At 39.3% G+C, this 24,740-nt stretch overlaps 1 protein-coding gene and 1 non-coding gene across 2 annotated transcripts; one reads left to right on the top strand and one right to left on the bottom strand.

Moving 5' to 3' along the window:
- Positions 1-15,936: 15,936 nt before the first annotated feature.
- On the bottom strand, positions 15,937-16,008 carry Trnah-gug. Its single transcript has one exon. It is a non-coding gene; the product is annotated as a tRNA-His (tRNA).
- Positions 16,009-16,215: 207 nt separating this feature from the next.
- LOC124787774 (HIG1 domain family member 2A, mitochondrial) lies at positions 16,216-24,146 on the top strand. The gene is made up of 2 exons (XM_047254669.1): positions 16,216-16,435; positions 23,768-24,146. Exons 1-2 carry the CDS (start codon positions 16,285-16,287, stop codon positions 23,932-23,934), a joined length of 318 nt encoding a protein of 105 aa, XP_047110625.1. The 5' UTR covers positions 16,216-16,284; the 3' UTR covers positions 23,935-24,146.
- The last annotated feature ends 594 nt before the right edge of the window (positions 24,147-24,740 follow it).

Here is a 24,740-nt window from a genome sequence, read left to right as displayed (position 1 = left end):
TATGGGCAATTACTATAAATTACAAAGAATAACGGAAACATAAACAGAATGTTGTATCTGATTGAAGTCGTAAATTTCCAGGGCACGAAAAAGAATAAGACTTTTTAAGACAAGTGATTTTCTCATCGCATTTGTCTCACAAACGACGCACAACTTGTAGATTGTATTACTTAAGTTAATGCAGCAATAGTAATAATGAAGTTGAAAGTAATAAATTAATTGGTTGATCAGATACTTCTGTGTAAACGTTTTTTGAGACAAAGAGGGTTTTATGTGGTTTTTTTGGGTTCCTTTCTCATCTCCCGAAATGTGCAAAATAAAAACCAGCCTTCAGGACACGGTTTCAGGATTAATAAGGTTCGAGTCGGCAGCGACGGGACGTTGTGGCATCATTGTCGAGATGTGACCATGACGTATTCTAACGTTCGCGTATGGCACTATTTTGCTCTACCGAAAATTAATTTACGCAAACTGAAGGGCATTGTATTGAGTTTTGGGTATGATAGAAACATACATAGATAAGAACTTACGTAAATACATCCTGCCGACTTGAAATTCATAACCTGCTTTCCTTGTAACCAATGGTGCCCATAATATAGATTGTAGGGGATGGGGATGGGAGGGGGGCTACACTTGGGAGTACGGAGTACTTCTAATAGTTTGGAAGACGAATGGCGACTTGTTAGCAGCCATAAAAAGTTCCATTCCGACCAGCGTAATACCGACTTTTAAAAGGAAGAAAATCAGCTAGCTACACTGTATATTTTCCTTTCCCTGATATTAACTATACATTCGATTACTCAGCTTTTCTATTAGATAACTGTTGTCCCTCAATTTCAATAGTACTGCATGCACAACAATCGTAGTAGTTTTCGACGTAATAATCACGTCTTGTGAGCTATCGGTAACAGCGCTGAACATCTTTTTCATGCAAATGTGAAGTAACAAGAACACGCCGTAATTGCAGTTACTTGACGAACGCGCATAATTGAGATTAAAAGACATACATTAATGAAAACTCTAGGATGACCAAAAAGAATAAGATACTCATGTTTTTAACGTTGAAAATCCAGATAATGGTATTCTCATCATGTTTCTTACATAAATTTGAGTTTCCCTGGACAAAGAGCGTAAAAGTAAGGTTTTGCTTGTATCTTTCCTACTCCAAGGGCCTTCTTCTTGCATTTGACGTGACATTTAATTTGTGCGACCTTAAAGACTTTTTTGTAATATGAAGTGTACTTCAGTCATTAGTTTAGCACTGTGTCAAAAAATGAAAGCTTTGGCACTGGTTCCTATGTCTGTGTAAAGCACGAGTCAGTATTTGTTTTCTCAGCGTATTTTTTTCTTTTATTAAGCGCTGATTTTTTTCCCTTCGGTAGTGTTAGTTCTTTCTCAAATTTCTCAATTCCACCCTCGATACGATTTTTTTCTGTTTCAGCGATTTGCTCCAATTTTTTTCTTCTTCGGAGACGGTAGGGCTAGTGTCTTGACTGTACGTTTACGTGTTTCACGAGCATTCCTTCAATAATTTCTTTGTGATAACTGTTGGCAAGAGAAAGAGTAGCAGAAGTGGCTTTAATAAGATGCGTTATAGGCACTGCAGTTGACGTTAAGATTTTCTTTTCGGTCAGTTTCATAATTCTGCCTGAATTTATAGTAAATAATCGACCTCATAAAAATGTGTCCTTCAGATGGCAGCATTTTTAACGTTAATGCCATCACTTCTGTAAAGTCGAAGGACTGAACTAGAAACTTCGAAGATTCTGTGATAAGCTAGTCCGCGACGTCCTGGAATTGCGCCATAGGGCTGAGAACCGTAGGGGCCCCTAAATGGGTCAGTTGTGCACTACACAGACATCTCAGGCTGCTACCCCGGTAGCTAGCTGTGTGTGGGTACAAACAACGGTTTTTAGATTAGGCAACTGTCCATCCATTTCAGATAATGATAGCTGTAGGAAACCGAGATGTTCAAAATGGCTCTGAGCACTATGCGACTTAACATCTGAGGTCATCAGTCACCTATAACTGAGAAAGAATTAAACCTAACTAACCTAAGGACATCACACACATCCATGCCAGAGGCAGGATTCGAACCGCACGGCCACTCCGGCCGGCAAACCGAGAAGTATCAGTGTAAAATCGAAAGAAATTGTTCCTGCGGGTGACAGTATTAAAATCCTACTGGTTAACTGACGAACCATTCGCAACCAAAGTGTCCGAGTTCGAAGTGCCCCTGAATAGCAGTGGAGCTCGTATAATACTAGGTACAGAAACCTGATTGAAACCTGAAATTTTGGGGGATAATTGAGGTGTACATCGAAAGATAGGCTAATGGGGAAATTAAGATGGTGGATTTGTCGCAGTAGACTAGAAACTCAGACCAGTCGAGACAGAATTGAAGCTGCATGTAAGATTGTTTGGGCAAGACTCGGTTTCAGCAGTGGGCATAAAATGGGGACTGGATCTTTCTATCGCCCATCAGGCTCATCTCATGATATAACCGAAAGCTTTAGACAAGGTCTCAGTTCACTTACATGTAAGTTCCCCAGTCATACTGTAATCATCGGTGGAGACTACAATCATCCAAAGATCAATCGGGAAAATTACATTTTTGCTAGTGGTGCGCGTGATAAAGCATCCTGTGAAGCATTACTAAATGCCTTCTCTAAAAACTAATTAGAACAGATAGTTCCAACCCCCCACCCTTTCCCCCACATGCTGTTGGTGGGGAGGCTTGCGTGCCTCAGCGATACAGATAGCTGTACCGTAGGTGCAACCACAACGGAGGGGTATCAGTTGTGAGGCCAGACAGACGTGTGGTTCCTGAAGAGGGGCAGCAGCCTTTTCAGTAGTTGCAGGGGCAACAGTCTGGATGATTGACTGAACTGGCTTTGTAACACTAACCAAAACGGCCTTGCTGTGCTGGTACTGCGAACGGCTGAAAGCAAGGGGAAACTACAGCCGTAATTTTTCCCGAGGGCATGCAGGGTACGTTAGAAAATTTAAAAAGGGAAATGGATAGGTTAAAGTTAGGTATAGTGGGAATTAGCGAAGTTCTGTGGCAGGAGGAACAAGACTTTTGGTCAGGTGAATACAGGGTTATAAATACAAAATCAAATAGGGGTAATGCAGGTGTAGGTTTAATAATGAATAAAAAATAGGAGTGCGGGTAAACTACCACAAACAGTATAGTGAACACCTTATTACGGCCAAGATAGACACGAAGCCCACGCCTACTACAGTAGTACAAGTTTATATGCCAACTAGCTCTGCAGATGACGAAGAAATTGAAGAAATGTATGATGAGATAAAAAAATTATTCAGACAAGGAAGGGAGACGAAAATTTAATAGTCATGGGTGACTGGATTCGATAGTATGAAAAGGAAGAGAAGGAAACGTAGTAGGTGAATATGGATTGGGGGGAAGAAATGAAAGAGGAAGCCGCCTGGTAAGAATTTTGCACAGAGCATAACTTAATCATAGCTAACACTTGGTTCAAGAATCATAAAAGAAGGTTGTATACATGGAAGAAGCCTGGAGATACTGACGCGTTTCAGATAGATTATATAATGGTGAGACAGAGATTTAGGAACCAGGTTTTAAATTGTAAGACATTTCCAGGGGCGGATGTGGACTCTGACCACAATCAATTGGTTATGAACTATAGATTAAAACTGAAGAAACTGCAAGAAGGTGGCAATTTAAGGAGATGGGACCTGGATAAACTGACTAAACGAGAGGTTGTACAGAGTTTCAAGGAGAGCATAAGGGAACAATTGACAAGAATGGGGGAAAGAAATACAGTAGAAGAAGAATGGGTAGCTTTGAGGGATGAAGTAGTGATGGTAGCAGAGGATCAAGTAGGTAAAAAGACGAGGGCTGGTGGAAATCCTTGGGTAACAGAAGAAATATTGAATTTAATTGATAAAACGAGAAAATATAAAAATGCAGTAAATGAAGCAGGCAAAAAAAATACAAATGTCTCAAAAATGAGATCGACAGTAAGTGCAAAATGGCTAAGCATAGATTGCTAGAGGACAAATGCAAGGATGTAGGAGCTTATCTCACTAGGGGTAAGATAGGTACTGCCTACAGGAAAATTAAAGAGGCCATTGGAGAAAAGAGAACCACTTGTATGAATGTCAAGAGCTCAGATGGAAACCCAGTTCTAAGCAGAGAAGGGAAAGCAGAAAGGTGGAACGAGTATATAGAGGGTCTATACAAGGGCGATGTACTTGAGGGCAATATTATGAAAATGGAAGAGGATGTAGATGAAGATGAAATGGGAGATATGATACTGCCTGAAGAGTTTGACAGAGCACTCAAAGACCTAAGTCGGAACATGGCCCCGGGAGTAGACAACATTCCATTAGAACTACTGACAGCCTTGGGAGAGCCAGTCCTGACAAATGTCTACCATCTGGTGAGCAAAATGTATGAGACAGGCGAAATACTCTCAGACTTCAAGAAGAATATAATAATTCCAATCCCAAAGAAAGCAGGTGTTGACAGATGTGAAAATTACCGAACTATCAGTTTAATAAGTCACGGCTGCAAAATACTAACGCGCATTTCCTAACAGACGAATGGAAAAACTGGTGGAAGGCGACCTCGGGGAAGATCAGTTTGGATTCCGTAGAAATACTGGAACACGTGAAACAATACTGACCTTACGACTTATCTTAGAAGAAAGATTAAGGAAAGGCAAACCTACGTTTCTAGCATTTGTAGACTTAGAGAAAGCTTTTGACAATGTTGACTGGAATACTCTCTTTCAGATTCTGAAGGTGGCAGGGGTAAAATACAGGGAGCGAAAGGCTATTTACAATTTGTACAGAAACCAGATGGCAGTTATAAGAGTCAAGGGATATGAAAGGGAAGCAGTGGTTGGGAAGGGAGTGAGACAGGGTTGTAGCCTCTCCCCGATGTTATTCAATCTGTATATTGAGCAAGCAGTAAATAAACAAAAGAAAAATTCGGCGTAGGTATTAAAACCCATGGAGAAAAAATAAAAACTTTAAGGTCCGCTGATAACATTGTAATTCTGTCAGAGACAGCAAACGACTCGGAAGGACAGTTGAACGGAATGGACAATGTCTTGAAAGGAGGATATAAGATGATCACCAACAAAAGCAAAACGAGGATAATGGAATGTAGTCGAGTTTACTCGGGTGATGCTGTGGGAATTAGATTACGAAATGAGACACCTAAAGTAGTAAAGGAGTTTTGCTATTTGGGGAGCAAAATAACTGATGATGGTCGAAGTAGAGAAGATATCAAATGTAGACCGGCAATGGCAAGGAAAGCGTTTCTGAAGAAGAGAAATTTGTTAACATCGAGTATAGATTTAAGTGTCAGGAAGTCGTTTCTGAAAGTATTTGTATGGAGTTTAGCCATGTATGGAAGTGAATCATGGACGATAAATAGTTTGGACAAGAAGAGAATAGAAGCTTTTGAAATGTGGTGCTACAGAAGAATGCTGAAGATTAGATGAGTAGATCACATAACTAATGAGGAGGTTTGTTGTTGTTGTGGTCTTCAGTCCTGAGACTGGTTTGATGCAGCTCTCCATGCTACTCTATCCTGTGCAAGCTTTTTCATCTCCCAATACCTACTGCAACCTACATCCTTCTGAATCTGCTTAGTGTATTCATCTCTTGGTCTCCCCCTACGATTTTTACCCTCCACGCTGCCCTCCAATACTAAATTGGTGATCCCTTGATGCCTCAGAACATGTCCTACCAACCGATCCCTTCTTCTGGTCAAGTTGTGCCACAAACTTCTCTTCTCCCCAGTTCTATTCAATATCGTCTCATTAGTTATGTGATCTACCCATCTAATCTTCAGCATTCTTCTGTAGCACCACATTTCGAAAGCTTCTATTCTCTTCTTGTCCAAACTATTTATCGTCCATGTTTCACTTCCATACATGGCTACACTCCATACGAATACTTTCAGAAATGACTTCCTGACACTTAAATCAATACTGGATGTTAACAAATTTCTCTTCTTCAGAAACGCTTTCCTTGCCATTGCCAGCCTACATTTTATATCCTCTCTACTTCGACCATCATCAGTTATTTTGCTCCCCAAATAGCAAAACTCCTTTACTACTTTAAGTGCCTCATTTCCTAATCTAATTCCCTCAGCATCACCCGACTTAATTAGACTACATTCCATTATCCTTGTTTTGCTTTTGTTGATGTTCATCTTATATCCTCCTTTCAAGACACTGTCCATTCCATTCAACTGCTCTTCCAAGTCCTTTGCTGTCTCTGACAGAATTACAATGTCATCGGCGAACCTCAAAGTTTTTATTTCTTCTCCATGAATTTTAATACCTACTCCGAATTTTTCTTTTGTTTCCTTTACTGCTTGCTCAATATACAGATTGAACAACATCGGGGACAGGCTACAACCCTGTCTTACTCCCTTCCCAACCACTGCTTCCCTTTCATGTCCCTCGACTCTTATAACTGCCATCTGGTTTCTGTACAAATTGTAAATAGCCTTTCGCTCCCTGTATTTTACCCCTGCCACCTTTAGAATTTGAAAGAGAGTATTCCAGTCAACATTGTCAAAAGCTTTCTCTAAATCTACAAATGCTAGAAACGTAGGTTTGCCTTTCCTTAATCTTTCTTCTAAGATAAGTCGTAAGGTCAGTATTGCCTCACGTGTTCCAGTGTTTCTACGGAATCCAAACTGATCTTCCCCGAGGTTGGCTTCTACTAGTTTTTCCATTCGTCTGTAAAGAATTCGTGTTAGTATTTTGCAGCTGTGACTTATTAAGCTGATAGTTCGGTAATTTTCACATCTGTCAACACCTGCTTTCTTTGGGATTGGAATTATTATATTCTTCTTGAAGTCCGAGGGTATTTCGCCTGTTTCATACATCTTGCTCACCAGATGGTAGAGTTTTGTCAGGACTGGCTCTCCCACGGCCGTCAGTAGTTCCAATGGAATATTGTCTACTCCGGAGGCCTTGTTTCGACTCAGGTCTTTCAGTGCTCTGTCAAACTCTTCACGCAGTATCGTATCTCCAATTTCATCTTCATCTACATCCTTTTCCATTTCCATAATATTGTCCTCAAGTACATCGCCCTTGTATAGACCCTCTATATACTCCTTCCACCTTTCTGCTTTCCCTTCTTTGCTTAGAACTGGGTTTCCATCTGAGCTCTTGATATTCATACAAGTCGTTCTCTTATCTCCAAAGGTCTCTTTAATTTTCCTGTAGGCGGTATCTATCTTACCCCTAGTGAGATAGGCCTCTACATCCTTACATTTGTCCTCTAGCCATTCCTGCTTAGCCATTTTGCACTTCCTGTCGATCTCATTTTTGAGACGTTTGTATTCCTTTTTGCCTGTTTCACTTACTGCATTTTTATATTTTCTCCTTTCATCAATTAAATTCAATATTTCTTCTGTTACCCAAGGATTTCTACTAGCCCTCGTCTTTATACCTACTTGATCCTCTGCTGCCTTCACTACTTCATCCCTCAAAGCTACCCATTCTTCTTCTACTGTATTTATTTCCCCCATTCCTGTCAATTGCTCCCTTATGCTCTCCCTGAATCTCTGTACAACCTCTGGTTCTTTTAGTTTATCCAGGTCCCATCTCCTTAAATTCCCACCTTTTTGCAGTTTCTTCAGTTTTAATCTACAGGTCATAACCAATAGATTGTGGTCAGAGTCCATATCTGCCCCTGGAAATGTCTTACAATTTAAAACCTGGTTCCTAAATCTCTGTCTTACCATTATATAATCTATCTGATACCTTTTAGTATCTCCAGGGTTCTTCCATGTATACAACCTTCTTTCATGATTCTTAAACCAAGTGTTAGTTATGATTATGTTGTGCTCTGTGCAAAATTCTACCAGGCGGCTTCCTCTTTCATTTCTGTCCCCCAATCCATATTCACCTACTATGTTTCCTTCTCTCCCTTTTCCTACACTCGAATTCCAGTCACCCATGACTATTAAATTTTCGTCTCCCTTCACAATCTGAATAATTTCTTTTATTTCATCATACATTTCTTCAATTTCTTCGTCATCTGCAGAGCTAGTTGGCATATAAACTTGTACTACTGTAGTAGGTGTGGGCTTCGTATCTATCTTGGCCACAATAATGCGTTCACTATGCTGTTTGTAGTAGCTTACCCGCATTCCTATTTTCCTATTCATTATTAAACCTACTCCTGCATTACCCCTATTTGATTTTGTGTTTATAACCCTGTAGTCACCTGACCAGAAGTCTTGTTCCTCCTGCCACCGAACTTCACTAATTCCCACTATATCTAACTTCAACCTATCCATTTCCCTTTTTAAATTTTCTAACCTACCTGCCCGATTAAGGGATCTGACATTCCACGCTCCGATCCGTAGAATGCCAGTTTTCTTTCTCCTGATAACAACATCCTCCTGAGTAGTCCCCGCCCGGAGATCCGAATGGGGGACTATTTTACCTCCGGAATATTTTACCCAAGAGGACGCCATCATCATGTAATCATACAGTAAAGCTGCATGCCCTCGGGAAAAATTACAGCTGTAGTTTCCCCTTGCTTTCAGCTGTTCGCAGTACCAGCACAGCAAGGCCGTTTTGGTTATTGTTACAAGGCCAGATCAGTCAATCATCCAGACTGTTGCCCTTGCAACTACTGAAAAGGCTGCTGCCCCTCTTCAGGAACCACACGTTTGTCTGGCCTCTCAACAGATACCCCTCCGTTGTGGTTGCACCTACGGTACGGCTATCTGTATCGCTGAGGCACGCAAGCCTCCCCACCAACGGCAAGGTCCATGGTTCATGGGGGGGAATGAGGAGGTATTGAATAGAATTGGGGAGAAGAGGAGTTTGTGGCACACCTTGGCAAGAAGAAGGGATCGGTTGGCAGGACACGTTCTGAGGCATCAAGGGATCACCAATTTAGTACTGGAGGGCAGCGTGGAGGGTAAAAATCGTAGAGGTAGACAAAGAGATGAATACACTAAGCAGATTCAGAAGGATGTAGGGTGCAGTACGTACTGGGAGATGAAGCAACTTGCACAGGATAGAGTAGCATGGAGAGCTGCATCAAACCAGTCTCGGGATTGAAGACCATAACAACAACAGTTCGAAACCCCACTTGCGATGGGAGTATATTGGATCCAATGGGAACAAATAGACCTGACCTCTTTAAGGATGTCCACATCGAAAGTGGTATCAGTGGTCATGACGCGGTTGTGCCAACAATGATTTACGAAGTACAAAGGACACTATTTATAAACAGGATGGTCCATTGATAGTGACCGGGCCTGATATCTCACGAAATAAGCATCAAACGGAAAAACTACAAAGAACGAAACTCATCTAGCTTGAAGGGGGAAACGAGATGGCTCTGTGGTTGGCCACCTACATGGCGCTGCCATAGGTCAAGCGGATATCAACTGCGTTTTTTAAAAATAGGACCCCCATTTTTCTTACATATTCGTTTAGTACGTAAAGAAACATGAATGTTTTAGTTGGACCACTTTTTTCGCTTTGTGATAGATGGCGCTGTAGTAGTCACAAACGTCAAAGTACATGGTATCACGTAACATTCCGCCAGTGCGGACGGTATTTGCTTCGTGATACATTACCCGTGTTGAAATGGACCGTTTACCAATTGCGGAAAAGGTCGATATCGTGTTGGTGTATGGCTATTGTGATCAAAATGCCCAACGGGCGTGTGCTATGTATCCTGCTCGGTATCTCGGACGACATCACCGAAGTGTCCGGAGCGTTCGCCAGATAGTTACGTTGTTTAAGGAAACAGGAAGTGTTCAGCCACATGTGAAACGTCAACCACGACCTGCAACAAATGATGATGCCCAAGTAGGCGCTTTAGCTGCTGTCGCAGCTAATCCGCACATCAGTAGCAGAGAAATTGCGCGAGAATCGGGAATCTCAAAAACGGCGGTGTTGAGAATGCTACATCAACACCGATTGCACCCGTACCATATTTCTATGCACCAGGAATTGCATGGCGACGACTTTGAACGTCGTGTACAGTTCTGCAACTGGACACGAGAAATTACGGGACGATAACAGATTTTTTGCACGCGGTCTATTTAGCGACGAAGCGTTATTCACCAACAGCGGTAACGTAAACCGGCATAATACGCACTATTGGGCAACGGAAAATCCACGGTGGCTGCGACAAGTGGAACATCAGCGACCTTGGCGGGCTAATGTATGGTGCAGCATTATGGGAGGAAGGATAATTTTATCGATGGCAATCTAACTGGTGCAATGTATGCTGATTTCCTACGTAATGTTCTACCGATGTTACTACAAGATGTTTCTCTGCATAACAGAATGGCGATGTACTTCCAACTTGATGGATGTCCTTCACATAGCTCGCGTGCTGTTGAAGCGGTATTGAATAGCGTATTTCATGACAGATGTATTGGTCGTCGAAGCACGTTAACCGGATCTGACGTCCCCGGATTTCTTTCTGTGGGGAATGTTGAAGGATATTTGCTATCGTGGTCTACCGACAAAGCCTGACAACATGCGTCAGCGCATTGTCAATGCATGTGCGAACATTACGGAAGGCGAACTACTCGCTGTTCAGATGAATGCCGTTACGCGTTTTGCCAAACGCATTGAGGTCCACGGACATCATTTTGGGCATTTATTGCATTAATGTGGTATTTACAGGTAATCACGCTGTAACAGCATGCATTCTCAGAAATGATAAGTTCACGAAGGTATATGTATCACATTGGAGCAACCGAAATAACCTACCTGTTTCCAACTGTTCGTCTAAAATTGTGAGCCATATGTTTGTGACTATTATAGAGCCATATATCACAAAGCGAAAAAAGTTTTCCAACTAAAATACTCATATTTCTTTACGTACTACACGAATATATAATAAAAAATGGGGATTATTATTTTAAAAAACGCAGTTAATATCCGTTTGACCTATGGCAGCGCCATCTAGCGGGCCAACCATAGCGCCATCTGTTTTCCCCCTTCAAGCTCGACAAGTTTCGTTCTTTGTAGATTTTTCGTTTGACGCTTATTTCGTGAGATGTTTGGCCCGGTCACGATCAATGGACCACCCTATATATATATATATATATATTTATGTGTGTGTGTGTGTGTGTGTGTGTGTGTGTGTGTGTGTTTGTGTGTGTGTGTGTGTTCAGGTGTTCAGTAAACTCGGAAAAAAATCAGGAATCTCAGCGAGGAACTTGAAACTTTCCGGACAGCTATGGCTCAAGTTTTAAAAGAATAGATGACTGTGAGCTGGACAGATATGTACGCAATAGAACAGTTCGTAATGGTAGTGAGTCTCCGTGGTATACAGTCATTGTAAAAAAGCTCCTAAAAAAACGGAGACTACTGCATAGTAAGTTAGTAAGTGTAAAACAAAGTGGAGATGCTGAATGAAACGACGTTGTTTCTCAAGAGACCAGTGCATGAAACCTTCAACGATTATCGTAGCAGAAAAGTATCAAATGATCTTTCACAAAACCCAAAGAAACTCTGGTCGTATGTAAAGACTGTTAGTGGCACCAAAATTAGCGTTCAGTCCCTAGCGAATGAGACAGGAACTGAAATTGAGGGTAGCAAAATAACAGCCGAAATGCTTAACTCGGTTTTCACATGTTCTTTTACGAAGGAAAACCAGGGAAAATTGCCCCAATTTAATTCTCGTACCACTGGAAAGATGAGTGAAATAAGTGTCAGTAGCATTGATAAACAGCTGAAATCGTTAGTCGACAAAGCGCCAGGACCCGATGGGGTCCCTATCAGATTCTGTAGCAGTGTGGTTTCAGTTGCCTGAGACTGCAGTCGTGTGTGTGAGTTGCGTTTGCGTGCGTGTCTACAGTTGACGAAGGCCTTAATGGCCGAAAGCTATAATTGTGATTCTTTTTTTTGTGCCTATCTGTGACTCAGTAAACCGCTATACGGTGACTAGCAACTAGACTTGGCCACTGTTTCTATGTTTCGATACAGTGTATCGATACGTGGAACTGTTTCAGTGTTTCGGAACGGCTGTGGTTCACTGTTTCGAAACAGTGGTGTTTCATTCCGCCCCTGTCTCGGATATCCGGACCAGATTCGATCTCGAGCCAGACACAGAAACTGTATCGTTGTTTCAAAATAAGGCTGTTTCAGTCCACCTGTGCTTGGAACGGACTGATTGTATCGAAACAGTGATGTTTCATTCCGCTCTGTGTCGGACGAGATTCGGGCTCGGCACAGGTACTGAAACACAACATACCACTTCGTGAAACACTTTCAACAGTGTCGAAATCGTTTTGACAAGCAATAGCATGAAGCTTAAGATATCCGAAAATAAAGCTTCGTTTCTAGGTGACTGTCCTATTCCGAAATGGCGCAACATTTGCTTTGCAAACATTAACCAAACAATAAAACAACGCATACTATTCACATTCAAAATAATAAATATGTGAAAATCATTCAGTTAAATTACACTTTTTTTATAACATACTTTTCTCTGTTCAAGTACAGTAATCATGTTAAGAAACGCAAGTAAACCTAGAACATTTTGAATAAAAAAAGGCGTAGAGCGACAGTTATTATACATATACATAAATTTAATGAAGGTATAATTGCAAGCAATCTGTTTGACATATCACTGATAGTGTAATGGTGAACGGGAAGGGCTGGGAAGCATGATGAATTTACAGGAACGGTTCGAAACACCTTGAAAGACAAAATTTTTTCTGTTATATTTTGTTATTTATTCGAATTATTTGTGAGTCTATAGTCACTGTGCCTATTATCCACAATGATTCCCTTTGTGTGCATGGGAATTAGCAGGATGGGCATATTCCCATACTAGTGGAATGTGGGAATCCCAGTTCCATATCCGTTGTTTCTGCAGTTCGCTCCCACCTCCAGCTCCGTTCGTGGTGGTTCTTCTGTCTTCAGCTATGGCTGTCCTCAACCAATTGAAAAGTATGAAAGTCACACGACACGAAAGCAGCGCATTTGCTGCATGAAATACGAAACTGCCAAGACGCCTAAGTGATAGTTTCATACTTTCTGCGATATGATTAGCGCTCTCGCAGCTCATTTGTGTTTATATGGACATACCTATACAGTAGACATTCAAGATGATAAAATGTCTAGGTTTATTAGATTACAAAACACAAACTGTTTCACTGTTTCGAAACAGCGTATCGAAACATGACATTGTACTGTTTCATTTGTTTCGAAACAGTTGCGTGTTTCAGTTTGCCCATCTCTACTAGCAACTTTCCTTCTTATGATATTGTTACATTCCATCCTGGATTTTCCATTGTTTGAATTTGCGGCTAAGTTAGCCCCTCTTCTTACTATAATGTATCGTACATGTGTCGAACAAAAAGCCGTGCCAAGTAGTTAGAAAACGCACATGAAGGGCAGCTGAAGTGATCCACAAAACTACCTTCCAATATCCTTGATATCGATTTGTTGTAGAATCTTAGAACATATTCAGAGCTCAAACATAACGAGTTATCTTGAACAGAATGACCTCCGCCATGCCAACCAACATGGATTCCGAAAACATCGAACATGTGAACCCAGCTTACACTTTTCTCACACTGACGTACTGAAAGTTTTGGATCAAGGTAGGCAGGTAGACGCAGCATTTCTTTACTTCCGAAAAGCATATGACACAATTCTACAGCTATGCTTATTGCCAAAAATTCGACCATATAGGGTGTCAAGTGAAACTTGTGACTGGAATGAGGACATTTTGGTAGGGAGGACGCTGAATGTTATCTTGGATGAAAAGTCATAGTCAGATGTCAAATTAAATTCAGGTGAGCCCCAGAGAAGTTCGCTCGGACCCTTGCTGTTCATATTGTGTATTAATGACCTTGCAGACAATATTAATAGCAACCTCAGACTTTCTGCGGATGATGCTGTTGTCTGTAATGAAGTACTGGCTGAAAGGAGCTGCATAAATGTTCAGTGAGCTCTTGATAAGATTTCAAAGTGGTGCACAGACTGGTAACCTGCTCTAAATGTACATAAATGTAAAACTGTGCACTTCACAAAACGAATAAACCTAGTATCCTGTGACTATAGTATCAACGGGTCACTCATGGAACTGGCCAACTCAAAAAAAAAAAAAAAAAGAGGACTGGGTGTAATACTTTACAGGGATACGAAAAGAATTACATAGGCTCAGTAGTGGGTAAAGCAGATGGTAGACTTCGGTTTAGCGGTAGAATAATGGAGAAGTGCTGTCAGCTTACAAAGGAGATTGCCTACAAATCACTCGTGCGATCCATTCTAGAATATTGCTCAACTGTTTGGGATCCGTACCAAACAGGGCTTATGGGGAATATTGAACGTATATAGAGAAGGGCAGCACGAATGGTCAAGGTTTGTTTGACCCGTGGGAGAGTGTCACAGATCTGCTGAAGAAACTGAACTGGAAGACTTTTGAGGATATAAGTAAACTATCCCGAGAAGGTCTATTAACAAAGTTTCAAGAACCGGCTTTAAATGATGACTCTAGGAATATACTGGAACCCTCTAGGTATCGCTCATGTAGGGATCGTGAGGACACGATTAGAATAATTACTGCACGCCCAGAGACATTCAAACAGTCCTTCTTCCTGCGCTCCAAAATTGAATGGAACAGGAAATGTTGGGCATACTCTCTGCCACGCACTTCACTGTGGTTTCCAGAGTATAGATGTAGATGTATAACTGAACACACAGATCAAATATTTCTGGATCACTGGAAAAGTTATGATAGGTAATACTGCTATTTTAGGTTTTCGGATTTCAGTTTTCATACACCAAGTCGGAATTATTACTAAGAGCAGCAATACAAAAGTCACATGAACTCGAATGTGCGCGCGCAAAATGAGCGAACTTCTCGAAAGCACGTAGCGCGCAGAACAGCAAAATCTAGGGTCTGCGCACATACATGGAGCACTCGCCCCTGACGAATGGTATTCCCCGCTCCGTTAGTAAACAAGTATTCTTCGGGATTGATTGTTGCTTGAATAAAAGAGTTGTTACAAGGTAAAAAATGTTTTGCGTTGATACGTTAGCTTTTCAATCCAGTGTTGCCGATTCAATCTTTGTACAATTAAAAAATTGTTTACCTACTTTGGAAGAAATGGGAAATCAGTTTTTAAGGACTATTCGCCGCTGCGTAACTTGGGAGTAGGTGAGTGGCTCTGAATATTTGTTGTTATTATTATGTTTATGAAGACGCATGTTCATGCTTCAGGTTGAAGACGTTTTCACTTGCCATAGTATACCGTAACGCATTTTATTCTGCAAGTTTCCGTCGAGAATTGCAGTACCCTGTGACGTAGTTTGACTGACACCGTAAAAGAAATAAAAAAAATGCTTAGCTGTGTTAATAGACAGATGCGGCGAGTTACATATTCAATCACTATTGTAAGTAGGTCTCAATAGCCAGAGGGTAGTTTGTGACAATACTTTCTTAGACAGATATGTACTGCAAAAATACATTAACTCACTAGTTTAACGTAACAAATACATTGACATCTATATACCTCGCGGGGAACAAAATAGTTTAGTTTCCATATAGGTTACCGGTACTGATGCGGGAGCGATATCTGAAGAAACTGGCAATGAATGCCAGAAAGCAGTTACACTTCTTAATTGTATTGGGTAGTAAATAAATGTTTAAGCAGGTGTCAATCATGGTGTAGTGCTTGATACAAATCGTATTTCAACACTCACTTGCTTGAAAAATTATAAAATGTATTTGGTGTACGGAATTTAAATGTTTTAATGTAAGTGAAGAGTACTGCGGAAACTTATTCAGTAAGTTAATAATTCATTTTAGTAATTTGCAAATGAAATCTGATAAAAATAGTCCACGCAGTGACAGTGTATTGCATTTTTCAAACGGAATTCGATAAAAATAAGCCCCGCCGTGACAGTGTTTCACCACTGCCGTGACCAGGATTCGAACCTGGGTTATTGCGGCCACAACGCAATGTCCTAACCACTAGACGATCACGGCTAATCGGGGCACATGCTGTATAGCACTCGTATTTGTATTATGTCTATGATAATCTTTGCAGTCTATATCGTTTAGTTACTTACGTTTCTAAGTGATTTTTAACTATAATTATAAAGCTTTGACATATTTTTTTGTCAAATATTACTTGTAGAAACGTAAGCGACGCCTTCCTGGGAACATTAGTAGCAGCGACCTCGTGCTGCTGCGTCGCGAACTGTAAACACAGTTGTTAGGTAACAAATGAAGTTCGGAAGTGTTTAACAAGAAGAGTTGAAAATGCAAAATTCAAAGTCAGAATCAAGAGAAGAGCCCGAACCGACTTTTGATTGGTTACAGTTGCAAAAGGATGTCCGTGCAACAAACACACAGGAAACGACAAGGGAAAAATTCGCACGCAAAGTGTCAGAAAATCCCTTAGTTCCAATTGGTACGATTTTTGTTTTTGATGTTAGCGATTTGATTTGAAGTGATAAGTTCTTGCATGTGTCATATGCTGCTGTGCTACATTATAGCTACCTAACGGAACAGTGATCGCTTTGCTTAATAAGCTTTTTCCGTTTGATTGTATGTTATATAACTTAGCCATATAGAGCGAGGCTATGTGTAGGTCATAAATCTGTAAATTTTGTCCTTCAAACACCATACATGCTAGCAGAAAGTGTTGATATATCCAAGATGTTTATGATGATGCACATTAGATTTTGGAGACTTTATAATATTTCGTATGATGCATGACGGTGTCGTGTTCTTTTAAAATACTTTGTTGTTATCAAGTGGATGGCGGATGTCACATCATGATTGTATCTTGGTATCCATCAGCAAGTACAGTACAGAAGGCAGAGTTTGATATAGACACGTTATTTTGACCGCTTATAAACTGTTGACAAAGAATATTGGTATGTTCGTGTTTTACAACAAAAAAGGGGCGTTGCCTCATTAACGAATATATAATTTGTAGTTTACACCTAAAGTAGGAAAAAAACATACAATTCAAACTAATAAACCTGTTGCAGAGATGTCTTAAGTACTTTACAGTACACACGTGATTTCTAACTGCAGGAAATTCTTATTTTACCAAATGTAAACCTAAATGTGCCAAAGTTTTGTTGAATTGTAACATCACATGACCATTCTTTACCTCACAGTAGTCATAATGAATTGTAGATGAATGTGGCCCATAATTGTTTGTGAGAATAGTGCACTTCAAAACTAGTCTGTCCATACTGGTACCTGTGACACAAGCTTCTACCTAAATCATATCAGGTGACATGTCAACATTGGCATAGGTGCTCTGCTCTCCCTGACCAGTTATTCTTTCAACCTGCAATTTCCTTCATATGGTGAAACATAAATTATGGGCTTTGCCTTATTACTTGCTTACAGAAAGATAGTTTTCAACTGTCTACTCTAAATACATAGGCCTACACACAGGTTGCTTGGGAATATTATTCCATCTAACAAGGTAATTTCATTGTTTAAGCATCCTGAAGAACTAGTTGTCAGCATACATTTTTCACAAGATTTTATGTATAGACAACATACACAATGTTTTTTTTATGTTTCAGTTGTACTGTAGAGTGGGAGTGGGTGGTTTTTTAATTCTCCAGTTCTGTTCTGAATAGTTTCACAGTGGCCTTTCATTTGGATAACCATTTGGTTGGTCATCTCCATATAAAGTGCTGTACAAAAATTAGAGATTCAGAATAGCAGGCATCTGGCATGGCGAAATGGGCAAAGTGGTATCCTTTAAAGCCTTCTGTCTGCTAATCTACGTGTTTTTGTCTAATCTTGTACACTGATATCTCATTATCTTCCTAATAAATTGAAGCATAATGTTTGACTTACATATAACTGAACCTGTGCGATTTCCCGTGTCACATTAATAAACACTGAAAAGTCAGGTGTTTGTGACTCCAGTAGTGTAATTAACAACTGCCATGTTTGCTATTTTGTTAATAACACAGCATTACATTTCTGTACATTTAAGAATTAGTTGTTAGTCCATGCAGCAGGTGAATATTTTATTAACATGTGACTGGATATTGACACTGATTTCATTAATTTATTAAAAAACACATTTTCATAAATAAGTCTAATTTGCAAAAAACCTGGAGACTGCTGCTAATTCACTCCACATAACCATCAAAATATAATATCAACAGAAATCAATTCAGCACACTAGGGACTCCTGAAAGTACTTACACATTTTTGAATGATTCTCCGTACAGTAAAATGTATTGTTTGTGTTATTGAGATGTTTTCGACATGGTTGCAAGTCTGAGTGGATATCCTATAAGAATATATTAAGCATGTGTTGTAGCTCTGAATTGAAAGCTTTATGAAAGTCTAAAAACATGGAAGTTCACATAATTTACTTCATGTATTATGTTGTCCACACAAATGCTCCAATGTTGATTCTGTATCTGTTGTAATGTCATCCACAGAGTGTACATAAAGTAATTAACACAGTCTTTTCTTATTTTTTAGAATCCATCAACTATTTTTGATCCATCTACCATCCATTCTCCTGATTACGAATCTTGCCATCTCAATTTAATTTTCATTAATTATAATTAGGTCTTTTACTTCAGTCTATTCCCTGATTCATATGGTCATTGTCTTCAACTCTCCAGAATAGAGTAACTCATCTCTTGAGTCTATGGCTTTGTTGTTAACTGTACAACTGTCTTATCGCTGTGTTACTAATGCATTTATTTAGTGGGATTAGTAAAAAACTTGTAAACCCCCAGTTCCTTACATAATCGAACTCCCATGTATAAAACAGCTTCAGATGTGCGATTACTTTAATGTGTTAAATATTTGACATTAAGCATGTAAGCCAGAAGAAGTTTAGAAAAGTTTTGAAATTATGCTTAAAGTTTTGTTGCAAATTGCTAAGTATTCTTATTGTGAAACATTGGATGAATTTAGTCTGGGTAATTTGCACTTCATTTTAAGCAAAAGCAAGTTTTTCACACATCTGAATGCCAATGACTTCAATGATATAATTTTGCAGGTACATTCAGTGGTATACATCGACACTGTCTGCAAAGTTTGTTGTGAATAAAGTTGGTAGTAAAGAAGTAATAAACTAAAACCTCATGTCTGATGCTTAAGGTTTGCTGTACAAACATCAAAAATGCGTAGTAAGCGAGAAACTTTTTTCCTTTCATCATTTTGTGGAGATGTCAGTGAGAAGTAGTTCCATAAATGTTTTAAATTATGGGTGAAGTTTGGTAGGAAATGGCTAAGTGCAAGATAAACACAGTTTTAACAATAATAATGGTCTTATCATGTGAAACTTTTAACACAAAAGATTATAACTCATAATAAGTAAATTATGATAGCATTTAATATTTTTAAATTTGGTCAATAACCACACAAAATATTGGAAATCAAAATCTTGTTGCCCTTGTAAGCTATTAGATAGGCAGCTTGCTACTCGTATTGGGTTTCAGGCAGGGCAGTCGTTCAGTAATATTTGTGTGGTACCATGCTGACAGCTTGTTGATGATGATTAAGAAATGACCAGTGAAAGACCATGCTAACAAAACAAAAAAGTAACTTAACACCTGCACGAGAATAAGGGTTTTGAGTGTGGATGTCCTTGTTATTAATTCTTCAGGACTAGTTAATGAATGGAAAGTGCCAACTCACAATCTGTCATCTTCCAACTTATCCTAGACTTCAGCATGTGCTGCAGTACCATCTGTCACCGCTATTAGCTGTTGCAACTTGTCTGCACTAGAGGCAAAACATACAGTGTCATCAGCAAACCAAAGATGGTTCAGATGTGATACGTTAACAGAGATTCTTTCTTTTTCCCAGTTGAGAAATTCAGAGACCTCCTCTAGGGCTGGTGCGAACAGTTTTGGTGACTTGGGGTCTCTTTGACCAACACACCAGTCAGTCCAGAATTGCCCAATGTTTTGATGAAATGTATGGTCATCAGGAGCGGATTGTGGGACATCTTGAGCAGAAGAGAATTGAAGCACTTAAGGTGTGGCCCCATAGAAGAGGGTTGAAAATTAGGTGAGCTGATGAGATAAACACTCAGGAGGTTCTCTGCAAAATCAGTGAGGAAATGAACATATCAAGGACACTGACAAGAAGAAGGGACAGAGTGATAAGACATCAGGGAATAACTTCCATGGTACTAAAGGGAGCTGTACAGGGTGGAAATTGTAGAGCAAGACAGAGGTTCTTATACATCCAGCAAATAATTGAGAACATAGGTTGCAAGTGCTTCTCTGAGATAAATAGGTTGGCATGAGAGACAAATTTGTGAAGACTGATGGCTCAAAAATTCAGAATTGGGCAATTCCACTGAAAGCTGTAATTCATACTCATTGTTTAATTCTGTAATTTTCTTTATGATTTGTAAATGATGGTTTGTGATGATCTATTTTAAATCCAGTTGACCTTCTGCCCATTTACTATCTATTGTTAATTCTTTGCTGTTTGTGGCACGTATCTAGTATGGACAAGAGATTGATAGGTCTGTAGTTTTTGGTCTAGCCCATCCCCTTTAATGAGAAGCACTACAATAACATCGTTGTTTGATTTTAGGGGAATTGTCTTACCCTTCTTTTGGTCTGTAAATAATTTTGGAAGCTCCTTTGGTGTTACTTTTCCACTCACTTGAATTCCTCTTCTCCCTCCTTTTCCACTCCACCCCACTCCCTCTTTCTCTCTATATTTCTTAAATGCTCTACCCTCTGAATACCTTTCATCTTGTGCAGCTTTTGAGTCATCTATCGAAAATCCGGCCTTGTGCTATCCCCTAACTCCCCCTTGCCTCATACTTCCTTCCCTACCCTTCCCCACCTCGATCAGGGTGGGCAAATGCTCTCAATAATCAATATTATACCATCTCATCTCCATCAACCAAAGAAAGTGCTATTAGTAGTCAATCTCGCTGCAGGAATGTGTGTTTGGATGTCTGTGTGTGAGTAACTGCTATTAATAATCAGTAATTAATCTTGCTGTGTGTTTGGGTGTCTGTGTGGTTGTATCTGTGAATCTGTGTACTTTTTCGTGCACTTCACACCAGTCTGCTATAGGTCAATGGTTGTTGTACCCTGTTTTAAGTATTGTTCCATTCAAGAATTTCAATTATTGTTAATTTCTTCCTAAATATTACAATCTATTACCCTCTTTCTCGCCGTGCCTCAAATGGCTTTGTCACCTCATCTTCTGTTACTTCTAGAAGTTATTATTTTCATTAATAACTATTTGTGTTTGTTTGATTTTTTGAACTATACAAGCATTTTACAAATATTTCTAATGCCAATACAATTTTCACTCTCTCACTAATTACTGTACTGCCTACCATCTTCACTGATTAAGTGTGGTATCTTCTAAAATGGAACAAGACACCTATTAAAGAAAACAGAGTTTCAAGCGAACAGTAGATTGAATTCTATGTTCATGGCTTGTAGTGTATTGTGTGAAGAGCACAAGATGGGTTTTGCATCCTTTTGATTGTTAAATCCATGCTGGTTCAGAATGAGGAGGCTGTTTTGTTCCAGCTAGCTCATTAAGTCTGAATCTAGAAAAGATTCTAGAATTCTATTACAGATTCAGTTGAATAGTTTTGTACCACAATCTTGTGGATCTGATCTTCTCCTGTTTTTATAGATGATGATGATCTCTGCTCAGTATGTCATTGGGAACCATTCCACATTCAAGGAATCAGTGATAATTTAAGAACGAAGCTATTAGTCCTCTATGTTATGGAATAGAGCCACCACAAGACTCTAACTTGAAGGTTAGCATTTACAGCTGCTGTTCAATGCCATTATGCTTGATTATTACATCACTCAACTTTTCAGTGATACAGCAGTTGAATGGTGCCAACAGCCCTTGCTTTTCCACTTATAAGGAACATAAAGCAAAGTTCAACATTTCACAACCCTTAAAACAAAAAAAAAAAAAAAAAAAAAAAAATATCAAGAATTCAACCTGCACTGTTCCTTAAAGAATCTCCTGGTGTTTTATGTACAACAAGTAATTTCTATGTATTTCAAGTTGAGTCTTAGTTCATCTACAGGTTTGTCTCTTGTGTAAGATATATGACCAGCTACTCATTATACTGGCAGAAGTAGAGCTGTTAAGGATGGGGCGTGAGTCATGCTAAGTGTTGTAATAGCAGCATTCTACTCATATAGTTTTATATGTAAAGATCTCCAGAATGATCAGGCCTGACTGTTGTCAATAAAGCTAATATATTAACATGGGTGGGTCTGAGCTATTTGTTGTAGGTAATTACATCAGCAATGTTATGAGAACCATATATTGCTGCTCACCTTGACAATTACATGTTGTGTTTCAGACAGGAACAATGAGAAGACGGTTGACACACCTAGCCTTCAGCCAGACCTTTCTTCAGAAAAGAAAACACACACTCACACTTTCAAACAAGCAAGCATACCTCATGTGTGCACACCTCTGACTATTTCCAACTGTAATGATATGGCAGTGGAATGTGCATATTAGTAAACCAATGTTTTCCCTGAAATCATATGATCAGTAAGAGGAGCCAACTTTTGCCATTATTATACTGTGTGTAGGTAATAATGCCAAAACCGTTTTGCTGGAAGATTTCTATCTGGATAGATTTAAATTTCATGTCTAGTACCGTACTGCAGATATGCTACCTTCTATTTTACGTGCCCCGGGATGTTTCCTTCCTCCAGAAATCTCTTCCACAGCTTTGAAATGATGCTAAAGGTCCCTTACAATTAGGGATCCATCTCATGGTTGCCATAGACGTACCTTAATGTGCTAGTGATCCAGCCATGCATAAATTATTCACGATATTATTGTGCTTCTATACAACTTGAAAATTTTGTCAAATGCACAGAACATGCAGTTTGAACCACTGTATTCAAGAGTCACTTGGAATGATGCAGTCACACTATGTGGTCTTATACTGCCTTGCTGTGTTGTCACTCAGTTTGGTTGGAAATGGGAGCAAACTATTTGGCAAATTTAGTCTTCACACTTCACTGAAATTCAGTTCCAAATAATGTGTGTGTGCTTTGGGGTAAATCCAGCGTGAAGATCACATTAATGACAACTTGTCGTAGCTGTCATGGGTCAGTTATGATAGTATACCAGAAGGTTTCTTGGAATGTGGTGAAGTCAAGGGATCTCTTTGCCCAACAGAAAAAGATTACACAATGGAAACAGAACTGTAAAATGTCCCACAAAATGCAAAAAAAAGTAATTGTAATTAAGTGTTCACATTAAATGTACCTGTGTTAAATTTGATCAAACTGCTGCATTCAAAATAGTGAAAAGACATATTATAATTTTAAATCCTTGCTTTAAAAGGGACAGTCATCAAAATATCCGAAACAATCAATTTTTTGTACATACAGAATGTACCAAAAATGACTTGCCCTCTCCCACATTTTGAAGAGCAATAGAAAAAATCCAGCAGCACAACAACTGTTTTATTTATAAGTAGTAAAAATACACTGATTAGAAAATTAAAAGCTCTTTGAGAGCCAAGAACACACACACACTGTAGATTGTCTGTCAGCTCATTCAAATGATGGCCATAAGATGTACTGCTGAAATATCAGTTGAAGGAATGGAATTTCTGGGGCTGCATGTCTAGAATCTAACAGATATTAGATGAAAAAATGAAGATGCACATTGGCTTTTTAAGTTTGGAGTGAATTTAAATTTATTGTGATATTTCCTATATAGGGTAAATGAGCTTTTTGATGTAGTTTCTTTCTGATTGTAGGTTGCCTAGCTACATTTTGTGCTTTGTCCTATGGTCTATGGAGTTTCCGGACAGGACAGCGAAGGATGTCCCAATACATGATGCGCCTTCGAATAGCTGCTCAGGGAATCACTATTGCTGCTTTGATTGTTGGCCTAGGTATTTCTGCGACCAGGAAGAGTAATTAAGGCAGGATTAAATTGTTCACCTTGGTCTCTGTAATCCTGTAACATCTGGAAAGTGACACCTTGTTAATACATATATAATACTTTCCTTTCTTGTAAAATGCCTTGAGTTTCTTTTTTGCTAAATTGTTGAAAGATGATTCTCAACAGTAGTTTACTACTCCAGTGACTAATGTACATCTAGCACCAATAAAAAGTCAAAATTTTAGGGTTAATTTAGTTGTTGATTTTCATGATCATTATGTTTCTTTGTATTTGGAACTTGTAGTTCTTAATACTATCACGCCAGCTGTGAATTTCTTCTTTCCAGAACAAGCAATCCTGAAATGAAAGAAGATATCTCACAACAGGTCTGTTAAAAAACTCATTATTGTTTGACCAGTTTATGCTAGGATGCAGGGGCAGCTATCTCCGGGTAATGTTTGATCAATGAATTCCTATGAAAATAGTTTCAGTTTTCTTTCATCAGGCAAGATTGAAGTAGCAGAAAAATACATCATACTGTTGCAGTTGAAAACCCAGGGAGCATCTTCGCAAAGAGATTCAGTGAAAAATGTTTATAGTTAGATTAAAATGATTGTTGGTGATAGTTTAGCAAGTAGAATGTGTGGACAAGCCATCATTAAGTTCATTGCTTTTCCTTTTATTATGTTAGTCTGCTGAGAAGCATGAAAGATGAAGCCACAGGTTGACACAGTGAGCTCCTGAACACTACACCTTGTTAGTCCCATTTAACAATCAGACATCTTAATTGATCTCGGACTGTTTTGACTTCATATAGTTTAAGTGATGACTGTTCTTGTGAGATG

This window comes from Schistocerca piceifrons, chromosome 1 (assembly GCF_021461385.2).
Source record: "Schistocerca piceifrons isolate TAMUIC-IGC-003096 chromosome 1, iqSchPice1.1, whole genome shotgun sequence".
Taxonomy (NCBI): Eukaryota; Metazoa; Arthropoda; class Insecta; order Orthoptera; family Acrididae; genus Schistocerca; species Schistocerca piceifrons.
The sequence above is the reverse complement of the archived record's forward strand: the minus strand, read 5'-3'. Positions and strand labels throughout refer to the sequence as shown.